Genomic DNA, 22480 nt, shown 5'->3' on the forward strand with positions numbered 1-22480 from the left:
GTGTGTGTTATAAAGAACAAACAAATCATTACTTGGGTTTCTGTAATAAAATACATTATGGACGTGCCGCAATGTTTTGGGATGACGATCAAACTCTAAAGGAACATAGATTTTACATTCTTCTGAATCATATTGTTTTTCGCCAAGCCTATACATTTTAGAAAAGTTGTATTGTTCAGTTTAGATTTAATGACTGTCAGTTTATAGATTTTATTGTCCGTTTAATAGCTCGATCTCCTTTGACATGATATGGCCACCGTGAGTTCCGCTGCATTTAACATTCATGTAAATACCATGAAATTCTCTTTTGATTCGTTTAACGTTCCTTTTTGCTTCATTGTAATATTGTCACGTTTTAGGCTAACTGTACAAAATGGCGAAGTTACGATGCTCTAGTAGTACAATACTGAGCTCGTAAATATTTTGTTGCTTAAAACCCTAAAACTTCTTATGAATGAGTTTTCTTATACACCATTATTTCTTGGATTTTGAAAATTTGTTACAGGGTGTTTAACTTTAAAAATACTTGCCCCTCAGTATTTTGGGTTCGAAACCCACAATTGATGTTGAATCTTTCATTGACTTAGATTTTGAGGAGGCATTGCAATAGGTACTGGTACGGGGTTCAATGTCATAGTACTGGTGTTGAACTAGGTTTTGCAAGCAATGCTCCTATCTTTAAACCTGGAAGAATTTCAAAATAATTCATGACTGAATAGCAAACGGTGCAGACCATGATCAGGTGGCATGAATCTGCCGATTGATCTTGGCCTTGCACTGTTTGCATGGGTAGATGAATCAGCTACCGCAAGTAAGTTTAAGGTTTAACTTTGTACATTAAGTGATGGCTAAGAAAACTTCAAAATAATTTTGCCATACCTGACACTTATCAACTATTTGAACACTCTGGCCTTAGAGTCTGCTCATAATGATGTGTCACTCAATGTTGCGGAAAAGAATTTATTACATAGATTTTATGTTATTATTTTTGATATCTTAATATTTTCAGATATTTGTCATACCTTTTGCTCAATGCAGTACACATAATGATACTTTAAAAAAGAAATGAGAAATTTTATCACTTTTTGCGCAATTGATGTGGGTGGCTTAATACAACTGTCATTATCAAAGCTATTTCTTTATAATTGTTTTTTGTACACAACATTTGTTATAATATGATATTAGTTTATATATTTGTAGACTCAATGCAACAGTGCTGTAACTCTGAGTTTCACCAAGTTATAACAGTTTTATGTTGGTTCCTAAATTTGATACATTTTGTATTTGATTTACATGATTTTGTTTGTAAACATGGAAAGATTAGTTAATAATAGAAATCCTTAAAGTCTTAGACCTTTTTTGGGTTCATTTTCCTTAGTAAAACTATTCTATCCTTTATCAGTCATCAGTCTCCATCATCATCATCTTTATTATCATCTTCATCTTTATCATCATTATCATCATCATTATCATCATCATAATAATAAATATTCTCCCATAGGGAAAGGGAGACAAATTGTTGTATTGCGTGTTTTATAAGTAGTAAAGGTTCTCTCCCTTTAAATTGCTTACTTAATTGGTTGCTGACTTCATGAGCTATATTTGTTGATTATGTCATCTATTCCTGAGGAGAAAGTTTAAAATAGCTTAATATTCAATATTGAAGTCTTGTAAAAGATACGTTAATTTAGTATTTTTTGTCCTCAAGTCTTTGTTTCTATACATTGCATAATTATTATAATGCCAATTTTATACAACTTCAATTAAGTTAAACAAATACATCTGCTGGGTTTTAAGTTGCTCTCGGACATGTTCATATTTCAACTATCCTGGGAAGACCTCAGATGTCCCTCCACGCATTATTTCAGACATGAGCAGTATCTTACTGGAACCAGAAACAGACTGTGGGCTGGTTTGATAGGTTCCTCACATGAAAAAAAGAAAAAATTATTATAATAATTTCTCTGATGGGATTTGAATCCATTGGTCAGTGAGAAGCAAGTGGTACGAAGTAAGCAACCACAGGGGCGGCAAAATCAATCGACAGCATTGCCCAGGTTGTCCCACAGCCTATATGGACATGTGAAAATTTAAGAATTTACAATATGAATATCATTCGGACAAGTTAAGAAATGTTCCAGATAAAAATGGACAAGTCAAAATGAAATTTTACAGCCCTGTTGTGAACCTTATGCACTTGGCCACGAAAGTCGTCTCTCAAGAGAACGTGCTATAGAAAAGTTATATCATAATTTTAACATGAAACTCATATATACTTGCAGGTTACAGAGATCGTGAATGCTGCCATACTGACAGGCTGGGAACAAGTTTATCCATTACAGATTTATGCCATAGATGACACAGACAAACTGACAGACGTTACCAAGGATACGAAATGTCACTCGGTAGAAGTTGATGTTCTCAAGGTATTTTATCACTATGATAACTTGATATCATATAAATATTTTCACTTTAGAGAAAAGTAGAAAATATTTTCTATAACAGGAATGTGGTCCTGTTATAAGCATGGTGGTCATTCAAAATGTTAATACATACATGTGAACTTTTTTCGATGATCAAGTGGGAGATTTTTCTTCCAAAAAAAAGGTGCAATAAATAAAGAAAGTTTTGACATCTAAAGAGAGAGATATCTTTAATTTGTGAAAATACTCCTTATATTAAGAAAAATCTTCGAAAATATGGCTGCAGAAAGTGGGAGTCTCCCGCTAAAAGTGGGAGAGTTCACATGTATGTTAATATTTGGAGGAGAATAAACAACACGATATTTTTTTTTATTAAAATGTGGTTAAAACTCCTTGTTGGAGTTGTAATTCTATTGGACTACTTATCCAAGTAACATGAGTTATGTCCCTTGCTTTATAAAGTAGAAATATGTAAGCTTTTCAGAATGTACAAACTTGACAAAGGAATACGAGGTGTATTGTATAATAATTTATATTCATATTCAGAATGTATTTTCTGCATGTTTAAACGAACTTACCTAAATGCACATATTGCTGTTTCTTGAAAGATGAATTGATATTTGATACACAGGTGGCCAGTGACTGTACATCAGTGTTTGTTGATGGTGCTGAGAGCCGGGGTTCTCACAATGTCACTATTATTGCCAAGAACGGACAGACAACGGCATTTATTGATGTCACTGTCTGGGTGCCAGAAGAACGACTTGATATACAGCTGTCTGACACGAAACTTAGTCGAGTAAAAAATTGGAGGGTGCCAGGACATGATCTGAAAAGGTATTTTATTGGCATTTAGCATGATTGTTTCATTTACGGAATTTCATTTATGAGCAGCTTTGTTTGCATGGTAATTTTATAGTGAACATAAGACAAGCCAGGGGCCAAGTGGTTAAGGTAGTTGACTTTAAGTCCCTCACCACAGTGACTTTGAACTCTTTGATGTTAGGAAACTTTCCAGCTAGTTAATAGCATGTCTGTGGTTCTACTCAGGTGCCCCGTTCATGCCTGAAATAATGTGCAGATGGGCTCTCAAGGTCTTTCTTCACCAGTAAAGCTGGGAAGTCGCCATAAGGCTATCATTGCGTCAGTGTAACTTTGAATCCAATCCAAAAAAAAGGAGACAATACTTAATAAAGTGGGATTCGTTGTCAGTCACTTGCAGAGAAATTGATTAGTTTCTCAGAAAAGCTGATTTATAGACCTACCACAGAGATATAGCTAAATATATTTGAATCATTGTGAAAAACAAACAGACATGATAATTCAAAATTTAAAACATGTGCAAAATTTAAAAGTCTAAACTTTCATATTTTCTGGAACAGTATTTAAACCATTGCCTTATTTCATCCTAATCCATTTTGATGTAACAGTATTATCTTAAATTTTTGAATGTCATAATATTTTTCTATACTTTCTTTTTGAATTCAAGGAAATTCGAATAATAATTTATAAAATGCAATAATTTCTCTTCAGGACAAAAAGGGCAAGTGACCCCTTTGTCAAATCCTACCTGGACAAGGGAGATTCTTCAAAGGGAAGGAAGTGCGAGTTACTACGGCAACAATCTCTCATGGAGGTATATGCTAGGTTTTACATCCAAACACCGAAATCCACCGACTTCTTTATGGGTCCGGGCACATACCTTAAGATCACCGATCTTGTGAAGGGTCGACTACGTATGTCTGATACCCGTATAGCCAAGCTTGCAGACAATGTTATCAAAGGTGTGGATGAGGGATGTACGGAGATACAGGTGAGATGTAGAAATTATTAAACAGATTTTATATTTATGAATTATAGTACTGTAACATTGATATTCATTGGGCAGTTAGGATGATTATAATTATTGTCTGTTTACATGGTCATTGCAAAAGTTTTAATTAATTTTTATTGTAATGAAAGCCACCAAGCTTAATAGAGATTGTATTGGAAAAGAAAAATTGGTAATTATTTGTTAGTAATCCAGAAAAGCCGAATAGGTAGATAGTCATGATATTACCGAAAATGTTTTAATATTGACATAAAACAAACAAATAAGTTGTTATCAAGGACAGCAGAAAAATATATTTGCTTTTTGGTGAAAAATATTTACTTTGTAATATGCAGTGAGAGATAATAGTTTTAATTACATATCTTTACAAATTATAAATTTTACAATGAATATCTATCATTGATAAGCATTAAGTAAGAGTAAATTTTGTTACTGCAAGTTATAATATTAATGTTTACATTTTAATCTTGAAGTACATTTTTGAAGCCTAAAAGCCTAATGACACAATTTAGATATCATAATTATAAATCATTTTGTACTCCCGAAATGATATCAGAAAAATTGTTATTATTACTTGATTAAATAATAAATATTATTTCAGCTTTTATCACCAAGGAACGGTCATGTTCTGGCAATGAGAGAGATCTGTGTATCACATGACAAGGTGTCCATCAAACAGCTGAATTTAAAACTTGTCACGGGTATGACCATGTTTGTTGAGCCAAGTCGTGACACAGAGGGCGCTCTGGTGGCTAAAGCCGTCATTGATGGTCAATTCCTTGGTAAAAATCATGTAAGTAAAGTTTTATCTATGAATGTTAATGTGATAACGGGTCTTTGCCATAAGTTTATTGCCAGGTCTTTCTGCACACTTATACTTTTACATTCTGACAATACTCTATGCAGTACATAGCCAGGTTACTCGGCACCTGGTAAAGTCCGATCATTAAGGGCGTCTATGGCCAAGTGGTTAAGGTTGTTGACTTTAAACGACTTGCCCAGTACTGTTGTTGGTTCGAATCCTGACAGGGACTTTGGATATTTTCATGTGAGGAAGCCATCCAGCTAGCTGAAGGAACATTCATGGTTCTACTCAGGTCCCATTTATGCCTGAAATAATTTATGGAGTGGCACCAGAGGTCTCCCAGTCTTCCAAAAGCTAAAAAGTCACTGTATGACCTATACTATAGAGCTAGGTCTCTCAGCACACTTAGAGAGTTATGTTAATTTGCCTCAATTTATTAATACTGATTTGAAATATTTTCTCAGTAAAAAAAGCTTTCAAATAAAAATGAAAAAGAACAAATAACTTAAAGCTTGATAGCAAATTTAATATTTATTTTTACAGGAAGGTATTGTAGATGTTGAAGTAGTCTTTTCTGATATGACAACAGTACCTCTACGAAAAATTGCACCGGAGGACTACTTTCTACAAGTTATAGCTGCTGATCATAATATTGTGGGCGTGGCTGTTGGAGTAACTCCGCCTTACCAACCTCATGTTGTAGCAAATGGTATATAATTATGAGATTTAAATTTTGATAATCATTTAATGCCCACTCTTTAAAGGGGGGCAGGAGGGCATATAGATTTAACCTTGATTGTCTGTCCAGCTGTTCTTTGTTGTTACACTGTCTCTTTGTAGTCGGACAAAGCAGCAGAATGTTGTGATATACATGTCCTATGAACACATTTCTAGTTGGATGCTAATGGCCACCTGTAAAATGTCAGCTCTGTGCAGTTTGACTGATCCTTACTGTTGGCTTCTTAATTTTAGATATTTTATTTTATTTTAAACCCCCTTTAATTTACAACTATTGTCAGTTCCAATAGTCCATTGTATATAATTATTAAACTGTATAATTTTTAAATTTAAAATTTTATTATATGTATAATGTAATTTTACTAATTGAGTTATATGTCAGGCTGTCAGCTGATATTAGCATATGTTTTTGATGGTTTAAGTTTCCTGTTCTTTGACCTTTAAAGGGACTCCGCTGAGGTTTTTTGGCATGAAGGGACTCAAAATATTTTGTGATCCATTTGATGTAGGTCTGGACTAATATCTTGTGTGCAAATTATCAGGTCATTCTCTCGCCACATTTTTCCAGAATGATAATTTTTATTGTCCAAAATGACTTAAAACTGAAAAGTGTTGCACACTTTGCTCAGAATTGCACAAAAAATTGGCATTCAATTTCTTTCTTTAGTATATTTCATTATCATCCTTTGCAGATTTCACCATAAGATGTTCTTTACTTGATCTTTGTAAGAATTTCAAATTTTATGTTTTTAGACATTTTGACCTCCTTTAAGGTAACTGAATTTATGTCTTTGAAAGTCTATCAGCAAAAATCAATATACTGAATCATGGTAATGGAATATGGCATTATTGATATATTTTCAGGTGAGGGTGGAGGGGAATTGCTTACTGTAATATTAAGACTATCAGAACCCTGTGAACGGAAGAAAACTCGACCGTTAATCACCACTTCCATGTTTATCAACGTAGATTTTTCGCAAGAGCGTAAGGTTTATGATGATAACAGATACCAGATGGATGCACATTACGATACGAACCGCGCCAGCGATAGATGGGAGGGCTCGTATCCAAAAGCTCCGGTCTATACAATAAACTCTGACGCTGATGAAAAACCAACAAGAGATTCCAAATTTGCATCAAACAAGTTGAAAAACCGGGACGAAGAGGGCTTACACGTGTTAGCGATCAATGACGATATTGCCGACTATGCCAAAGGGGATTCCGAAGCTAAGCAAGAACCGTTACGTACTAAAACCCTACAAGATGGTCTTACTCCACTAGAGATCGGAATGTACGTACTCCTCGCAGTGTTCTGTGTTGCAATGACCGTGTTTATGGTAAATTGTGTGGTGTTCTTTGTCCGATACAAGCGAAAACAGAAACCGATGAAAGCCGGAAGTACCGAAGCAATAAAGAATGCAAATGACTGGGTTTGGATCGGACGTGCAACTTTAGAGAGAAATTCTGTTTATACTCGCTCTTCTCGAACACTGATGCCGGAAGAAGACTTTAATGGTAACGTGAATTCCACGAGACCGTTAAGTGTCGGAAGTAACAGTAGTAGTGGTAGTAGTCAAGCTTCAACTAGTGGCATTTCCTCAAATCCTTCAAATAGCAACAGAAATAGTGTGGTTTCCACGTACAAAGGGTCAGAATGTAGTATAAGAATTACGACAAACCCGTTAACAGAAGAGGGTGCGATGGGTGGCGTGCCGGAAGAAACGGTGTCGGAATGTGGCGGTGTCCCACAATGGGACTATGAGGCAATGGGTATGAATTACGATCAACTCCTTGCGTACTTTGACAATCTAAAGGAGTCGACGGCATAACATTCGGAGAGAAATTTGACTCTCTTTTTCTATTTTGTGAAAATGTGCAACAGAGAATGGCAAGTTTATACACTCTTTGAAAGAGATGGTGTTTAAAAAAAAAAAATTGTGATTTTTTTTTTTTCAGAGTAAGATTTTGTATTCAGAAGATAAAGAACTTGTGTATTGACTGTGCAGTTGGTATTTATAACCAGGAAAGACAGGCAATTTTAGTGCGGACTATGTGCTTCGTAAAACAACTGCATAAATGTGCATCACCAGTTAGGATTATTGACATTATTCTGTTGTTAATGAACCTATTGTATATATTTTCCAGAATGTTTTGGGTATTTAAAAGTCCTTGTTGGTAATTTAAGTGACTGGTTCACATTATTGTACTTCATTTAATTGCTTTCGGCTAATCAGTCTGCATTTTCATCTGAGAATAATTTTGCAATTATGCAAGATCAGAGACATAGTTCTTCCTACATTAGATTGTTCCTTTTTATAAGGATCTCAAAATTGAAACAGCTTATTTTAGTCTATGTTTTGTAAGTCAGGATTTTGTTGCCAGTATGTTATGTTCAGTTGTCATATAATGTTTATTAGATTCCTAAATGTTCATTGGCTTCCTCAGTGTTCATTGGATTCCTTAGTTTTCACTGGATTCCTCAATTTTCATTGGATTCCTAAATGTTCATTGGATTCCTTAATGTTCATTGGATTCCTCAATGTTCATTGGATTCCTCAATGTTCATTGGATTCCTCAATATTCATTGGATTCCTCAATTTTCATTGGATTCCACAATGTTCATTGGATATCCTATATTCATTGGATTCGTAAATTTTCATTGGATTCCTCAATATTCATTGGATATCCAATGTTCATTGGATTCTTTTATGTTCATTGGAATCCTTAATGTCATATGTTCAGTCACTTCAGTTTTTTGGGCATTTTAGTTTTACTGTATAGGTGCTATTTCCACTGAAAAGTTAATATGGAGCTTTGTATGCTAAAGGAGAAAATATCATCACATACATGTGTGTACATGTAAATTATAGTCATTGATAACTTAGTACTTACCCATCTGTATAACATACATAAATGGGAGTTGAAGATTTTAAGTCCATGTATTTTCCAAATTCAAGTTATGGATTAAAATCCCTAAATTGGTTCTAGACTGTATGATAACCATTTGATGCATAGATTTGATCATGTGATGCAAAGATTTGATCATGTGATGCAAAGATTGATCATGTGATGCATAAATTTGATCATGTGATGCATAGATTTGATCATGTGATGCAAAGATTTGATCATGTGATGCATAAATTTGATCATGTGATGCATAGATTTGATCATGTGATGCAAAGATTTGATCATGTGATGCATAGATTTGATCATGTGATGCATAGATTTGATCATGTGATGCAAAGATTTGATCATGTGATGCATAGATTTGATCATGTGATGCATATATTTGATCATGTGATGCATAGATACAAAGCTGCATATTGAATAAAAAAGAGAACAAATCTTGTTTTAACATTTTGCGATTGTCTACTCCAGAATGATGTTTAACCTCAGTGGTCATTTTGTTTAAGTCTCAGACTATACATTACTTCCCCCTCAGGGTTCTAGGTTGGAATCCGTTCCAGGGACATTCAATTCTTCCATGTCAGGAAGATATCCTGCTACCTTGGCAATGTATTCAGGTTCTACACAGGGGCTCGAACCTGTGTGAGATAATACATGATGATATCCTCGGTTTGTTCGATAATTTTTCTTGGAGTCTAGCCCGAAAGTCACCATATAACATACATAAACTGTGTCAGGGTGGCTGAAAACACACAAAAAACATATGCATAATATTTATTTTATAGGAAATATTGCAAAGCGAAAATTGAAATTTAAAAAAAAAATATTTTTTTTTTAATATGTGACTGAATTTGGTGATTTTAATACCACGGATATTCTTACAATAGTTATATTTTCAATAAAGCACAATAGTGTCCATGTTGTTCTTCTACATTATAAAATTTTTCTAAATGTACACAAAAAACATTTTCATGTTTAGAATCTCATTGCTGTGTTGTCACAGTTTTTTTTAGTGGAAAGATAACTCTGCATAAAGAAAATAAGAGTTACTTCCCATGGAACCAAACAGCTATTTTTAGATTAACAAAATCGTAATGTTTAATATAGTAACTGGTGCAGATGCAATGTAATTATTTTGAATTGCGCAATTTTTTAGTCAAACAGCACTTTACTCAAAAGTATAATTAATATGATCAAAATATTTATGTATTATTATTATAATTATACAAAATTCCTTTTTTTTTATTGCAAATTAAAAATTGAAAAATTTAAATATAGATATGAAGATTTTTAAAGGAGATTTTTTTCTCTTGTTTTTTTTTTCTTTTTTGTAAATTTATGTATATTTGTTATTTATAATATTTTGTTAGAGACTGTAAGTGATTTATATTTTGTAAATAGTTTATATTTTATTGTAAATATTCGCACCCCTTCTCACTTGGGGGTTTTTACCGCAAAACTATGGTTTTATATATATCTGTTTTTTTCTGACAATGGCTTTAGTTTTGTTGTCGGAACCCCATAATCTTGTTGTCAGCTAATTGTGCTACCTACCTATACATGTATAAAAATGTTTGTCAGTTAATTTGTTAATGTCTTTGCTGTTTTGTTTGTGCGTTGTTTCTTTTTGTTTCTTCATTTTTTGAAACTCATGGAATACCTGTTTTATCAAATAATATAGATCATTCTCTTTTTATGGGTTTCAGGGAAGTTGGTTGCATTTGAAGGGATGGGGGTAGGGGGAGGGGTTATCTGGGGTTTTCAAGGGGATTTTGTTTAATATATTTAGGGAGGTTAGAGTTGCAGCTGTGATGTTTAGCAAATTTTTGGTAGGAAAGTTTATGTTAATACACTAGTACTAGGTCAATTACCATGTAAATGAATGGTCTTAGTTATAAGTAATGGACTGAATAGGACTGAAATATCTCTGTAGATAACAGGGAAAAAACTATATTTATATGAATTATTGTCAGTTGGAAGATGGTCTAAAATAAAATAAAAAAATATTTAATAATAACTATACAGATAAAAGAAAAATGTGAACAAATTTTCTTAACACTTCAAATTAGCAGCAGCTGTAAATTTTTGTCAAGAACAGGTTATTTAAAACATGGTCTGACTTTAATAACATCTGATTTGAGTTCTGAACTGGAAAAATATACATGCCAACCTTGGCAAAAGATTATTCTCAAAACAATTTTTTTGGCAACACTTCTTTTTAAAAAGTATCCCTTATGTCATATTATGTATACCTAGACTGCTTATTAAAAAGGGGTAGTTAGCTTCTCTGTGAATCTCATACCATACATGTATATTCAAGGATCTGAGTGTTACCATGACAACCTTCTTAACCTTTGACCTCTAGGAACGGAAAAGGGAGTAGCCTATGCCACCAGTATAGAGTCAAGTCGGCCTGCACAAACATGCTGTCTGGCATGAGGCTCTTACTTTTGGTAGCAATATTTTTTTGCATTTTGATGTTGCTATCCCTTTAATTATAATGGACTGTTCCAAATTCAGAAAAGGGCAAATACATTTTACAAATTGAGGGAGGTTAAAGGTTAATAATCTTGATTATTTGATTAGATATCAAGAGATATGTAATAATTGTTTGTGTGAAAATGTTTGAAATAAAATATGTTTAAACTAAGAGATCTGAGATGTAGCTATACTGGTACAAATACAGTTTTGAATTTGAATGTTATGCTGGTAAATTATAGACAATGTTCCAAAATGGATTTATAATAGCATGTGAAAAAGGTATTACATGAAAATGCAAGGTTAGTAATAATTTTTTTCGAGATCTGTTTTGGAAAAAAAGGGATTGAATTGTTATATGTTAACTAGCCCACCCACCCTATCTTTTGTTGTTGCAGATATTTTTATTACTTGTGTTTGCCGCATTTATCTTTTTATCTAGAAAAGACATTCTATGGAATTGAATTAAGATTATTTTATTTAGGTTTTTCAAGGTAATCAGGGGGTGCAAATAAACTTTTAGAATTACAACTGTGAAAATATGTGCAACAGGTTGACTTATCTATTGTTTTTTGTTATGCACCATGGCGTTATAACGGTAAAAGTTTTTTTGTACCCATGGATTAGCTTGGAAAAAACCAACATTTGTCGAGTTCCCTATAACATCTATATACAGCTATATCGGTCTTATATTATTGTTACAAATTGACAGCGCACATAGGTATTGAATGCTTATATAATGTATACATGTCCCTTTCTACATCATGTTGTTGTTGTTGTTTTCTTTGTCACAAAATCATGCAAAACGTGCTTTTAAAGAAGAACACAGAGCTTGTGACTTTGTGCATATTAGTGGCTATGTGTTATTGATTATAAGCCTGGTTGTGAACTTTCTTTGTTTATGTTTTTATTTTATGTTTTAAATCTTGCCAATTTTTTTCATTTTTTGTTCTGTTATTTGCTAAGCAAAATGCCATTTTTATGTATATAATTAGATACAAAACCTTTAACTTTGGGTTAAGTCCAAGAAATCTTCAGGCCCTCTGATTCAAGCTTAATTCATTTCTTACTTTTCTCCTATATGTCATTTCCTATGCTTTTCTCTAGCTTTTCTTTAATTTTTACACTTTTGTGTTTTTTCTTTTGTGTAATTTCTTTTTTCATCAAGTTTGTAGAATTTTCCATATAAAGAAATGTTTTACTTTCTGGTATATTAGTTACGGGTTTTACACCCTGATCTGAACAGTGAATTTCAATACTGCAATAGCAAAAAATAGTTTGATGAAATGCAACTGTATATTACCTTGTCAACCGTTGATTGCCATGAATTAAAATACATGATTAATTTCTGAGTTCGACTTTTGTATGCTTTGTTTTTGTTATAATTTATTGAATTATGGCATTTACTAGGAAAAATCATTATCTGCAAAATTATTTATCATAATTAGAATTATTGAAGTCTTAAACAAATGAAATTTTATTGAAACTTACAAATTTTCTTCATAGGCAACAGAATGATTTTATAAGTTTGTAAAAATTTAATTATATTAATGTATAAACTATTTAATACCTCTTTAATGCGTACTTGCCTTATTTTAAGTGATATTGTTGCACTGTTCTTATTGTTGACATCTCTTGTTTTCATTTTCATCAACTTTCTCTTCTATTTGTTGCCAATCATATATGGATTACAACTATTTATATAAGATGATTCAAGTTACATATAACCTGACAAGTTATCTTTCATAAGTGAATACATATAACTTTGCTTGTTATCTTAAAAATAATTGAATACATATAACTTGACATGTTATCTTTAAAATAAGTGAATGCATATAACTTGACATGTTATCTTTAAAAAGTGAATACATATAACTTGACATGTTATCTTTAAACAGCAAATACATATAACTTGACATGTCTTTAAAAAAGCAAATACATATAACTTAACATGTTATCTTTCAGAAGAGAAAACATATAACTTGACAGGTTATCTTAAAAAAGCAAATACATATAACTTGACATGTTATACATATAACTTGAAAAAGCAAATACATATAACTTGGCATGTTATCTTTCAAATAAGAGAATACATACAATTTGACAAGTTAAATGATTGTTTTGTTGACTTTTCTATTGTCTGTTCTAATTTATGTCGATTAATTGCAATATTTTCAGCAAATGTTTCTGCTTTTATATTATAAAATTTTTAATTTTTTCCTGACAAGTAATTGAACCATTTTGAAACTGTAGTATGAGGAATGTTTATATAATTCACGTTGTAGTAAACACATGTGTTCATGTGTAGTAAATACATTATGTGTTCATGTGTACTCAATGCAAGTTTTGTCACATTTTTTATATCATTTTAAGAATCAAATGTCATTTAAAGTATCACAGTCATAGCATTATGAACTTGAAGATCAAATTAATTTGATTGAGGCAACAATTTAATGTCATATGGTTTAGTATTTAAATTGAATAGATATGTATATGTAACATTAATTAATATATTTTAAAATACCAAAAAAGTAACAACAATGTTAGAGTAAACATGGAAAAATTTTATATTTACTGCGCTATCATGGAATATTCATTGATATCGTTTTGCAAACATTTTTAGGACAGGTTCACTTCCTGTTTACGTAACACGTTTAGAAGTGACATCAGATTCATTTCCTATTACTATATTAAGCCTCTCTGCGAAGTTGATACACGTACTTAATGACCTGCTTTTAGCTAAATCCAGTAAATTCATTTTCATACAGTCAAACATTTGCTTAATAACTTGCATTTTGGATTTTAAACACTAAATATTTTAAGAAATGAAATAGTATTATTATATTGAAATAATGTCATTTTCACTTTGATATTTTATAACTGTCTGATGGCATTTTCTGTATTTTATGATTGTCCCAGATCTGATCATTGTTCTAGTATATATGTATACATGTAGGCTATAAGCTTTTTATTCTATAAATACAATGTACACTGAGTACTCTTGTCATATTTTAAGGCATAAATAAATTGTTATTTCATAATTTAACAGGTGTTTTCTTGTTATTATTTCTGTATGGAGTAGGTAGGTCGGCAGGAAAGACAGTTTTCGTTCGTCGGAAGCATCTGTTTCCTGTGCGGAATAAATTGTGATTATTTTGTTTGGTAATTAAGCCCTGTAACTTAAATATTACGGTGGCTGCATCTCCATTAACAGTCTTCCGTGGCTGGGTGGTTAAAGTTATTGCTGACTTCAAAACACTTGCCACTCGATGTTATGAGTTTGAATCTCGCTTGGGGACATTTAAATTTTAAAATATGAGAATTATTGACTGCTACTTGAGGGAAGATACATGTATGTGGTTCGGATGCATAATGTAGGAAGGCACTTAATTTCTTCCTTTACCAGTGGAGCTGGACAACCGACAATTGACTCATTGTAATAAGTCATTGAAGAGACTAAATGGCCTGCAAAAACATGCTCCTCTTTGTTAAGGCGTGGTTTACAAGAGAGATGTGTTATTTTCTGTTCATAGTGTAAAGCATTTCATAGTGTGAAGCATTTCATAGCGTGAAGCATGGTTATTGTCACACTAGCGTCGCGACCATGCACTATTTGTACCCCATGTCAGCTGTTACAGTACTGTTGATTAGTCCCAGAATGGAATTATGCGAGTAAGCACTAATGTTAATAAGATTTTAGGTTTTATCACACATTGATGTTATAATAACTCTGACAGTACAACAAAATGTATATAACAACATTTAAGTTTAAAAGTGAGTAATTAACTTCACTGATCAGAACATTTTTAGCTCGACTATTCGATAAGAATAAGTAGAGCTATTGCAGTCACCCGAGCGTCGGCGTCGGCGTAACCACTTATGTTAAAGTTTTTGTAATAGTTCAAATATTTTCAAAGTCCATTGACATATGGCTTTGAAACTTTGCACACTTGTTCACCATCATGAGCCCAACCTGTAGACAGGAGGAGGTAACTCTATCAAGCATTTTGACAGAATTATGCCCCTTTTTCGACTTAGAATTTACGTAAAAGTTTTTGTAATAGTTCAAATATTTTCAAAGTCCATTGACATATGGCTTTGAAACTTTGCACACTTGTTCACCATCATGACCCCAACCTGTAGACAGGAGGAGGTAACTCTATCAAGCATTTTGACAGAATTATGCCCCTTTTTTGACTTAGAATTTACGTTAAAGTTTTTGTAATAGTTCAAATATTTTCAAAGTCCATTGACATATGGCTTTGAAACTTTGCACACTTGTTTACCATCATGAACCCAACTTGTAGACAGGAGGAGGTAACTCTATCAAGCATTTTGACAGAATTATGCCCCTTTTTCGACTTAGAATTTACGTTAAAGATTTTGTAATAGTTCAAATATTTTCAAAGTCCATTGACATATGGCTTTGAAACTTTGCACACTTGTTCACCATCATGACCCCAACCTGTAGACAGGAGGAGGTAACTCTATCAAGCATTTTGACAGAATTATGCCCCTTTTTTGACTTAGAATTTACGTTAAAGTTTTTGTAATAGTTCAAATATTTCAAAGTCCATTGACATATGGCTTTGAAACTTTGCACACTTGTTCACCATCATGACCCCAACCTGTAGACAGGAGGAGGTAACTCTATCAAGCATTTTGACAGAATTATGCCCCTTTTTCGACTTAGAATTTACGTTAAAGTTTTTGTAATAGTTCAAATATTTTCAAAGTCCATTGACATATGGCTTTGAAACTTTGCACACTTGTTCACCATCATGACCCCAACCTGTAGACAGGAGGAGGTAACTCTATCAAGCATTTTGACAGAATTATGCCCCTTTTTTGACTTAGAATTTACGTTAAAGTTTTTGTAATAGTTCAAATATTTTCAAAGTCCATTGACATATGGCTTTGAAACTTTGCACACTTGTTCAACATCATGACCCCAATCTGTAGACAGTAGGAGGTAACTCTATCAAGCATTTTGACAGAATTATGCCCCTTTTTCGACTTAGAATTTACGTTAAAGTTTTTGTAATAGTTCAAATATTTTCAAAGTCCATTGACATATGGCTTTGAAACTTTGCACACTTGTTCACCATCATGACCCCAACCTGTAGACAGGAGGAGGAGGTAACTCTATCAAGCATTTTGACAGAATTATGCCCCTTTTTTGACTTAGAATTTACGTTAAAGTTTTTGTAATAGTTCAAATATTTTCAAAGTCCATTGACATATGGCTTTGAAACTTTGCACACTTGTTTACCATCATGAACCCAACTTGTAGACAGGAGGAGGTAACTCTATCAAGCATTTTGACAGAATTATGCCCCTTTTTCGACTTAGAATTTACGTTAAAGTTTTTGTAATAGTTCAAATATTTTTCAAAGTCCATTGACATATGGCTTTGAAACTTTGCACACTTGTTCACCATCATGACCCAACCTGTAGACAGGAGGAGGTAACTCTATCAAGCATTTTGACAGAATTATGCCCCTTTTTTGACTTAGAATTTACGTTAAAGTTTTTGTAATAGTTCAAATATTTCAAAGTCCATTGACATATGGCTTTGAAACTTTGCACACTTGTTCACCATCATGACCCCAACCTGTAGACAGGAGGAGGTAACTCTATCAAGCATTTTGACAGAATTATGCCCCTTTTTCGACTTAGAATTTACGTTAAAGTTTTTGTAATAGTTCAAATATTTTCAAAGTCCATTGACATATGGCTTTGAAACTTTGCACACTTGTTCACCATCATGAACCCAACCTGTAGACAGGAGGAGGTAACTCTATCAAGCATTTTGACAGAATTATGCCCCTTTTTTGACTTAGAATTTACGTTAAAGTTTTTGTAATAGTTCAAATATTTTCAAAGTCCATTGACATATGGCTTTGAAACTTTGCACACTTGTTCAACATCATGACCCCAATCTGTAGACAGTAGGAGGTAACTCTATCAAGCATTTTGACAGAATTATGCCCCTTTTTCGACTTAGAATTTACGTTAAAGTTTTTGTAATAGTTCAAATATTTTCAAAGTCCATTGACATATGGCTTTGAAACTTTGCACACTTGTTCACCATCATGACCCCAACCTGTAAACAGGAGGAGGTAACTGTATCAGGCATTTTTTTTACTATCAAGCACTAAGAATAGTCGAGCATGCTGTCCTACCGACAGCTCTTGTTGTTTTAAATCATGCAAACGTTAGCACTAAAAGATTCCATGAGGGAGATCGTGCAGATCTAAGCTTTGAATTGCTTGGTGACGACGGGAATTTGTACGAGTGAACTTTGCTCAATAACGATGGAAGACCAAACTGTATAGAGTGAATGCATTTTGTCCTAAGGTATATACTTTTTAAATGTTTGATATGAACATTAGGTTATGTCAGCAAAGATATATCTAAAAAAAAAACAAAGTGACGCAACGTTCTCTCCGTCACTTGATATAAAGATTGGAATTGTCACGCTAAAGTGAGGCAGTACTTCATTAAGGTGTTACTAATCTTCAAACTCATTCATTGTTGTACATTTGACGTTAACTATTTAATACTACGTACGGCGGTACTAGAGTCACGACATATGATGTACTTTTGATTTTTTTCTGGCGAACACACTTAATGAAACCGAATATATCAATACCTTATATGTTGTCACTGATTTTAAGATTTTAAGGGATCTTACATTTACCAAATTTCTAATATTCTTCCGACAAGCTGTCAACGGGATGAATAAGTTTCTCACACATAGACTGACCTAAGATTGCTGACCGCGTCTGTTTAAACACTGTCAAGGACAAGCCGTTGTTTCCTTGAGCAAGAAACTTTACATTTATTGCTTAGTACTGGTTTGGTTCCAAGAACGGATTCTAGAGTGTTTCAATAAGCTTATAGCTTCTGCCACAATCGAACTAAAGTTAATTTTGTAAAAACTAAAGGAAGATTCGGTTGTTTTGCTTTTTATTTCATACGAGGTCAATGGTTATATTATATAAGCGTTGAGATTTTACCGAGCTCACGTGCAAAATATGCCCTACACAAGGGGTATATTTAATTACTTTTCATATACAATAAAAGTGGCGAGTTTCAAGGTTACCCAGCCGACTGACAAGTTACTGCAAAGGAGCATTTTTTTTATTATTTCTCCATATGGTCATACGTCTAAACAATATGTTGCAGAGATAATCTTAAATCAATTGGATTTATTTAATGGAAACATTTGTAACGGTTCTCGGGCACTCCACACGCATTTTCTCGGGATATCTCGGATACTCATGTTAATTATTTATTAGGGAAAAAAACAACGATTTTTTTTTATTTCCTGTTTCCGAATAAAACAGTTTAATTTTAAGTCAGATTATTGTGTGTGTGCGTTTTTGCGTTTGTTCGCGTGGTTATGTTCAAATAAAAAATATATAAGATTTTTATATTATGTGATGATAATCATTCCTGGAAGTAAAGAAAAATGTACATTGAATCATATTTGATACTTTTTACAATAGTATATCTATTGTTATGGCGGTGTATTATTGAACAATATTGAACAATAAAACAATGAAGTGGATTCACCGCATGCTCTCTGTCACCGCCCTTTATGCCACGACTCTGATATATTTGGTGTCAAGAATACAGCATAACGACAAGTCATCCACGGACTCTTTTCCGCTACAAGATTGTGCTGAATCTCTAACAGAAAAGCAGAAGGTTGAAGAGGTGATAAAGACGACACTAGCAGATGAAGAAGATGTTCATATTACGGTGTTACCTAGGAAACAATTTGGACCAGGTAATCAAATACATGTTTATGTCAACACAATGAAATAATAAGTCAGAATTAAGGACATTATAGGACTCTTGCGTTTTTTTGTTTTGTTTGTTTTTGTTTTTTTGTTGTTTTTTTTCATTGTGGTAATAAAACTTAAATTTGTACGAACTTTATTATGCTAATACACTTTGGTACATATTCAAAATGTTTCCAACTGACGAATTTTATTGAAAACAAAATCATTTTTATAGAATTTATGATTTGGAAAACAAATAACAATAATAACTGGACGAAAATAAGTGCAATAGTTTAAGGTGAGGATCAATATTCTGGATCAGTTTTAAAATCATATGAGCCGCGTCACGACAAAACCAACATAGTGCGTTTGCGACCAGCATGGATCCTGACCAGCCTGCGCATCCGCGCAGTCTGATCAGGATCCATGCTGTTCGCTGTCAGTTTCTCCACTTGTAATAGAGTTTGGTAAGCGAACAGCATGGATCCTGATCAGACTGCGCGGATGCGCAGGCTGGTCTGGATCCATGCTGGTTGCAAACCAACAATGTTGGTTTTGTCGTGACACGGCTCATATTTTTTTTAATAAGTTTTCACATCGAGCTTAATATTTCTAAATACATTTATTACTACATTTTATTAATAAAAGTCTCTGGTTATTAATATACTTTTCAAACATTTCATCATGTCATTCCATGTCCAATTTTAAAGGTTCAAAATTTACGTATGAGGTTATATAAATAAAGAAAGAAAGAAAGAAAGAACAAAAAAGAAAGAAAGAAGGACAGAAAGAAAGAAAGAAAGAAAGACAGAAAGAAAGAAAGAAGACAGAAAGAAAGAAAGAAATAAAATAAAATAATTAAATGAATAAACAAAATAAAATGAACTATGGAAATATTTTGGAAGTGATCGATAATCTTTTTTGGACAAACGATTCCAGAACTATTATTGTTTTGCTGTATACATCAACACTGTCCAGCAAGCATAGCCTCAGGTCGGCGGACCTCAGATCAGTTAATTCGCGCCCGAGCAACACTCTTGTTGATTTTGTTAATGTTTATTCTTACGGGATAATTTTGTTGTCAACACTTTGTCTTATACGAATTCTAAACAGGTTTACAATTTATACAGCATTTGAATGTTTATATCTCGGTAGTTAACATTTTATATATAATTACAAGAATTAGTTCAAATAGAGAGTTCAAACAATTTTCGGACTTTTATGTTATTCACGATGCATACGTGGTCAGTACGTTTTGGTCACTTTATTTGCAGGAATAAACGGGTCGGAAGTTGTCATGGACGTATCCGAAATTTCCCCGGAAGATCTTCCTCAATACAGAGACGATTTTGCACGTGACGATTTTAATGGTTACCTTAGCGACATAATCTCGATGCACAGAATAGTGGATGATTATAGACCGGATATGTAAATAATTTGTTTGTTTGTTTCACGGGACTGTTGGTAGGTAGGAATTTAACAGGAATGCGTAAATAACAAAGGAAACAATCACGCATGCGAGTGCACGCACGCACGCAATCAAGCACGTTATTGTGTTAAGAACTTAGTTGAGAGATCCGTATTCGTTCGTTTATTTATTTGTTCGTTCATTCGTTAGCTAGTTAATTTAGTTAGTTAGTTAGTAAGTTAGTTGGTTGGTTGGTTGGCTAGCTAGCTAGCTAGCTAGCAAGTTGGTTAGTTAGTTAGTTAGTTAGTTAGTTAGTTAGTTAGTTAGTTAGTTAGTTAGTTAGTTAGTTAGTTAGTTAGTTAGTTAGTTAGTTAGTTAGTTAGTTAGTTAGTTAGTTAGTTAGTTAGTTAGTTAGTTAGTTAGTTGTAATATTTACTTTTCAAAATCGAGCTTAGGTTAGAATATTTAAAAACAGTACTTATTTTGTATAAATCATTCAAGTTCACATACTTTCATTTAACTTATATGCATCAATAATATCTTATATACGCAAAAAAAGATTATTCAAAAACTTCAAAAAATGTTAGAGTATTGGTTACGTGTATATGACACTTACCTTTTCCCTGTCAACTACTGCATGTTTATAAAACTGTGAGGCGCCGTTATATGTCGCAACACCGCTAAACATCACACTTGCCAACAAATGTCGCACCACTGCCGCCAAGTGTCGCTACCGCCGCTAAGTGTCGCTACCGCCGCTAAGTGTCGCTACCGCCGCTAAGTGTCGCTACCGCCTAGCCTGGGATTCAGGCGTTGGTATTTTTTGCTTATTCATAACATCTGATGACGCTATCCAGCTAACTTATGCTGTGTTCTCACCGCCGATCAGTTCAACTCGATCAAGCGATCGGGTACCATTCTAGCTCGGTCTGCATGTGTGATCGGAGCGGTCTACCTTGGTCGGCATGGCTCGGGCTTCCTACCCGAATTTTTTTGACATTCGAGTAGATAAGCGGTCGAGAAGCGGTAGAGAAGCGACCGTATAGTGATCGAGTAGAAAATCTAGTTGATCGTGAATAAATCGTGTAACGATCTAGTTTGGTCGTATATACATCTCTTACCTGATCCGTACACGATCATCTCGACTTCTACTCGATCTGGTCGGGTGGAAATCTGGCAACGATCGAGCAGAGGTCCAGTTAGTCTAGTTGAGATTGTGTATGACTCGCGTATAGGTCTGGTGGTCGAGAAGAAGTCGGGATGTTGGTCAGGTTGTCGTCGAGAAGTAGTCGTAAATCATCGTGTAGGGTCGACTTGAGGTCGTGTAGGAGTCGTGAATGTGCATTTAATCCAGCTTGGTCGGGCTTCTTCGGGGAATTAATGTGATCGGGACGATCGAGTTGATCTGATCGGCGGTGAGAACATAGCATTACGGAACGTGGGTAATTCTACTAAAGTTCCCATTCGTGCACGGAGTAAAGCTGGAAAATCGCTATATGACCTTATTGTGCTGGAGTGACGACTAAAAAGTAATTAGGACTTTGTATGCCATAATTAGAAGCTTTAAAGACTTATTAGGAGCAAACACCTATTTAGAACATGTAGAAGGTACAAAAGATCAAATAAGATTTTTATGTTATATTTTAGCTCTTTTTCGACCGTGCGACCACATACACGCATCGAGGACATGTTGGAGGAAAGTGACCGTGCGACCACATACACGCATCACATGATTCCCCTTCTCATACGAGAAAGGGACAAAAAAGTTGTCCGCCCTTTATAGAAGGGCAGACATTTCCTGATGGGCCTTGAATTGGTTTATATACAACAATAGTAACGCAAATCAAGTGGAGTATTAGTTTACGTCCTTATAAGTTCGCTTTGAAAATTTCAAAAGATCATATACAATTTCTTGGAAAATTTTGAGTTTGCAGTGTTTTCTACTTTTCATTTTATATATATCCCCGAATTATTTTAATTTTGCAAAACACGAACGTTTCATAAACGTTTTATATGCATTAAATATGGGAGATTATTTCACACTTTGTTTGCAAATATTACCCTGGGGCATTTTTGCCAACGCACGCTTTTAATATT

The 22480-nt window shown here is 33.7% G+C and overlaps 2 protein-coding genes across 2 annotated transcripts in view; both read left to right on the forward strand.

Moving 5' to 3' along the window:
• LOC132735264 (transmembrane protein 132E-like) overlaps window positions 1-14228 on the forward strand; it is a 50699-nt gene extending 36471 nt beyond the window's left edge. Inside the window, exons 5-10 of the mRNA XM_060722202.1 lie at window positions 2283-2426; window positions 3055-3260; window positions 3957-4236; window positions 4856-5047; window positions 5603-5768; window positions 6662-14228. Of these exons, the coding sequence (XP_060578185.1) occupies window positions 2283-2426; window positions 3055-3260; window positions 3957-4236; window positions 4856-5047; window positions 5603-5768; window positions 6662-7626 (1953 nt within the window). The 3' untranslated portion in view covers window positions 7627-14228. The remainder of the gene's footprint in view (window positions 1-2282; window positions 2427-3054; window positions 3261-3956; window positions 4237-4855; window positions 5048-5602; window positions 5769-6661) is intronic.
• A 4379-nt stretch (window positions 14229-18607) lies between these two features.
• On the forward strand, window positions 18608-21769 carry LOC132735267 (uncharacterized). Its single transcript, XM_060722205.1, has 3 exons — window positions 18608-18980; window positions 20250-20403; window positions 21619-21769. The coding sequence occupies exons 1-3, from the start codon at window positions 18749-18751 to the stop codon at window positions 21767-21769; spliced, it is 537 nt and encodes a 178-aa protein (XP_060578188.1). The 5' UTR covers window positions 18608-18748.
• The last annotated feature ends 711 nt before the right edge of the window (window positions 21770-22480 follow it).

The sequence above is a fragment of the Ruditapes philippinarum genome, unplaced genomic scaffold (genome assembly GCF_026571515.1).
Source record: "Ruditapes philippinarum isolate M1 unplaced genomic scaffold, ASM2657151v2 ctg295_1_1_1_1, whole genome shotgun sequence".
Lineage (NCBI taxonomy): Eukaryota > Metazoa > Mollusca > Bivalvia > Venerida > Veneridae > Ruditapes > Ruditapes philippinarum.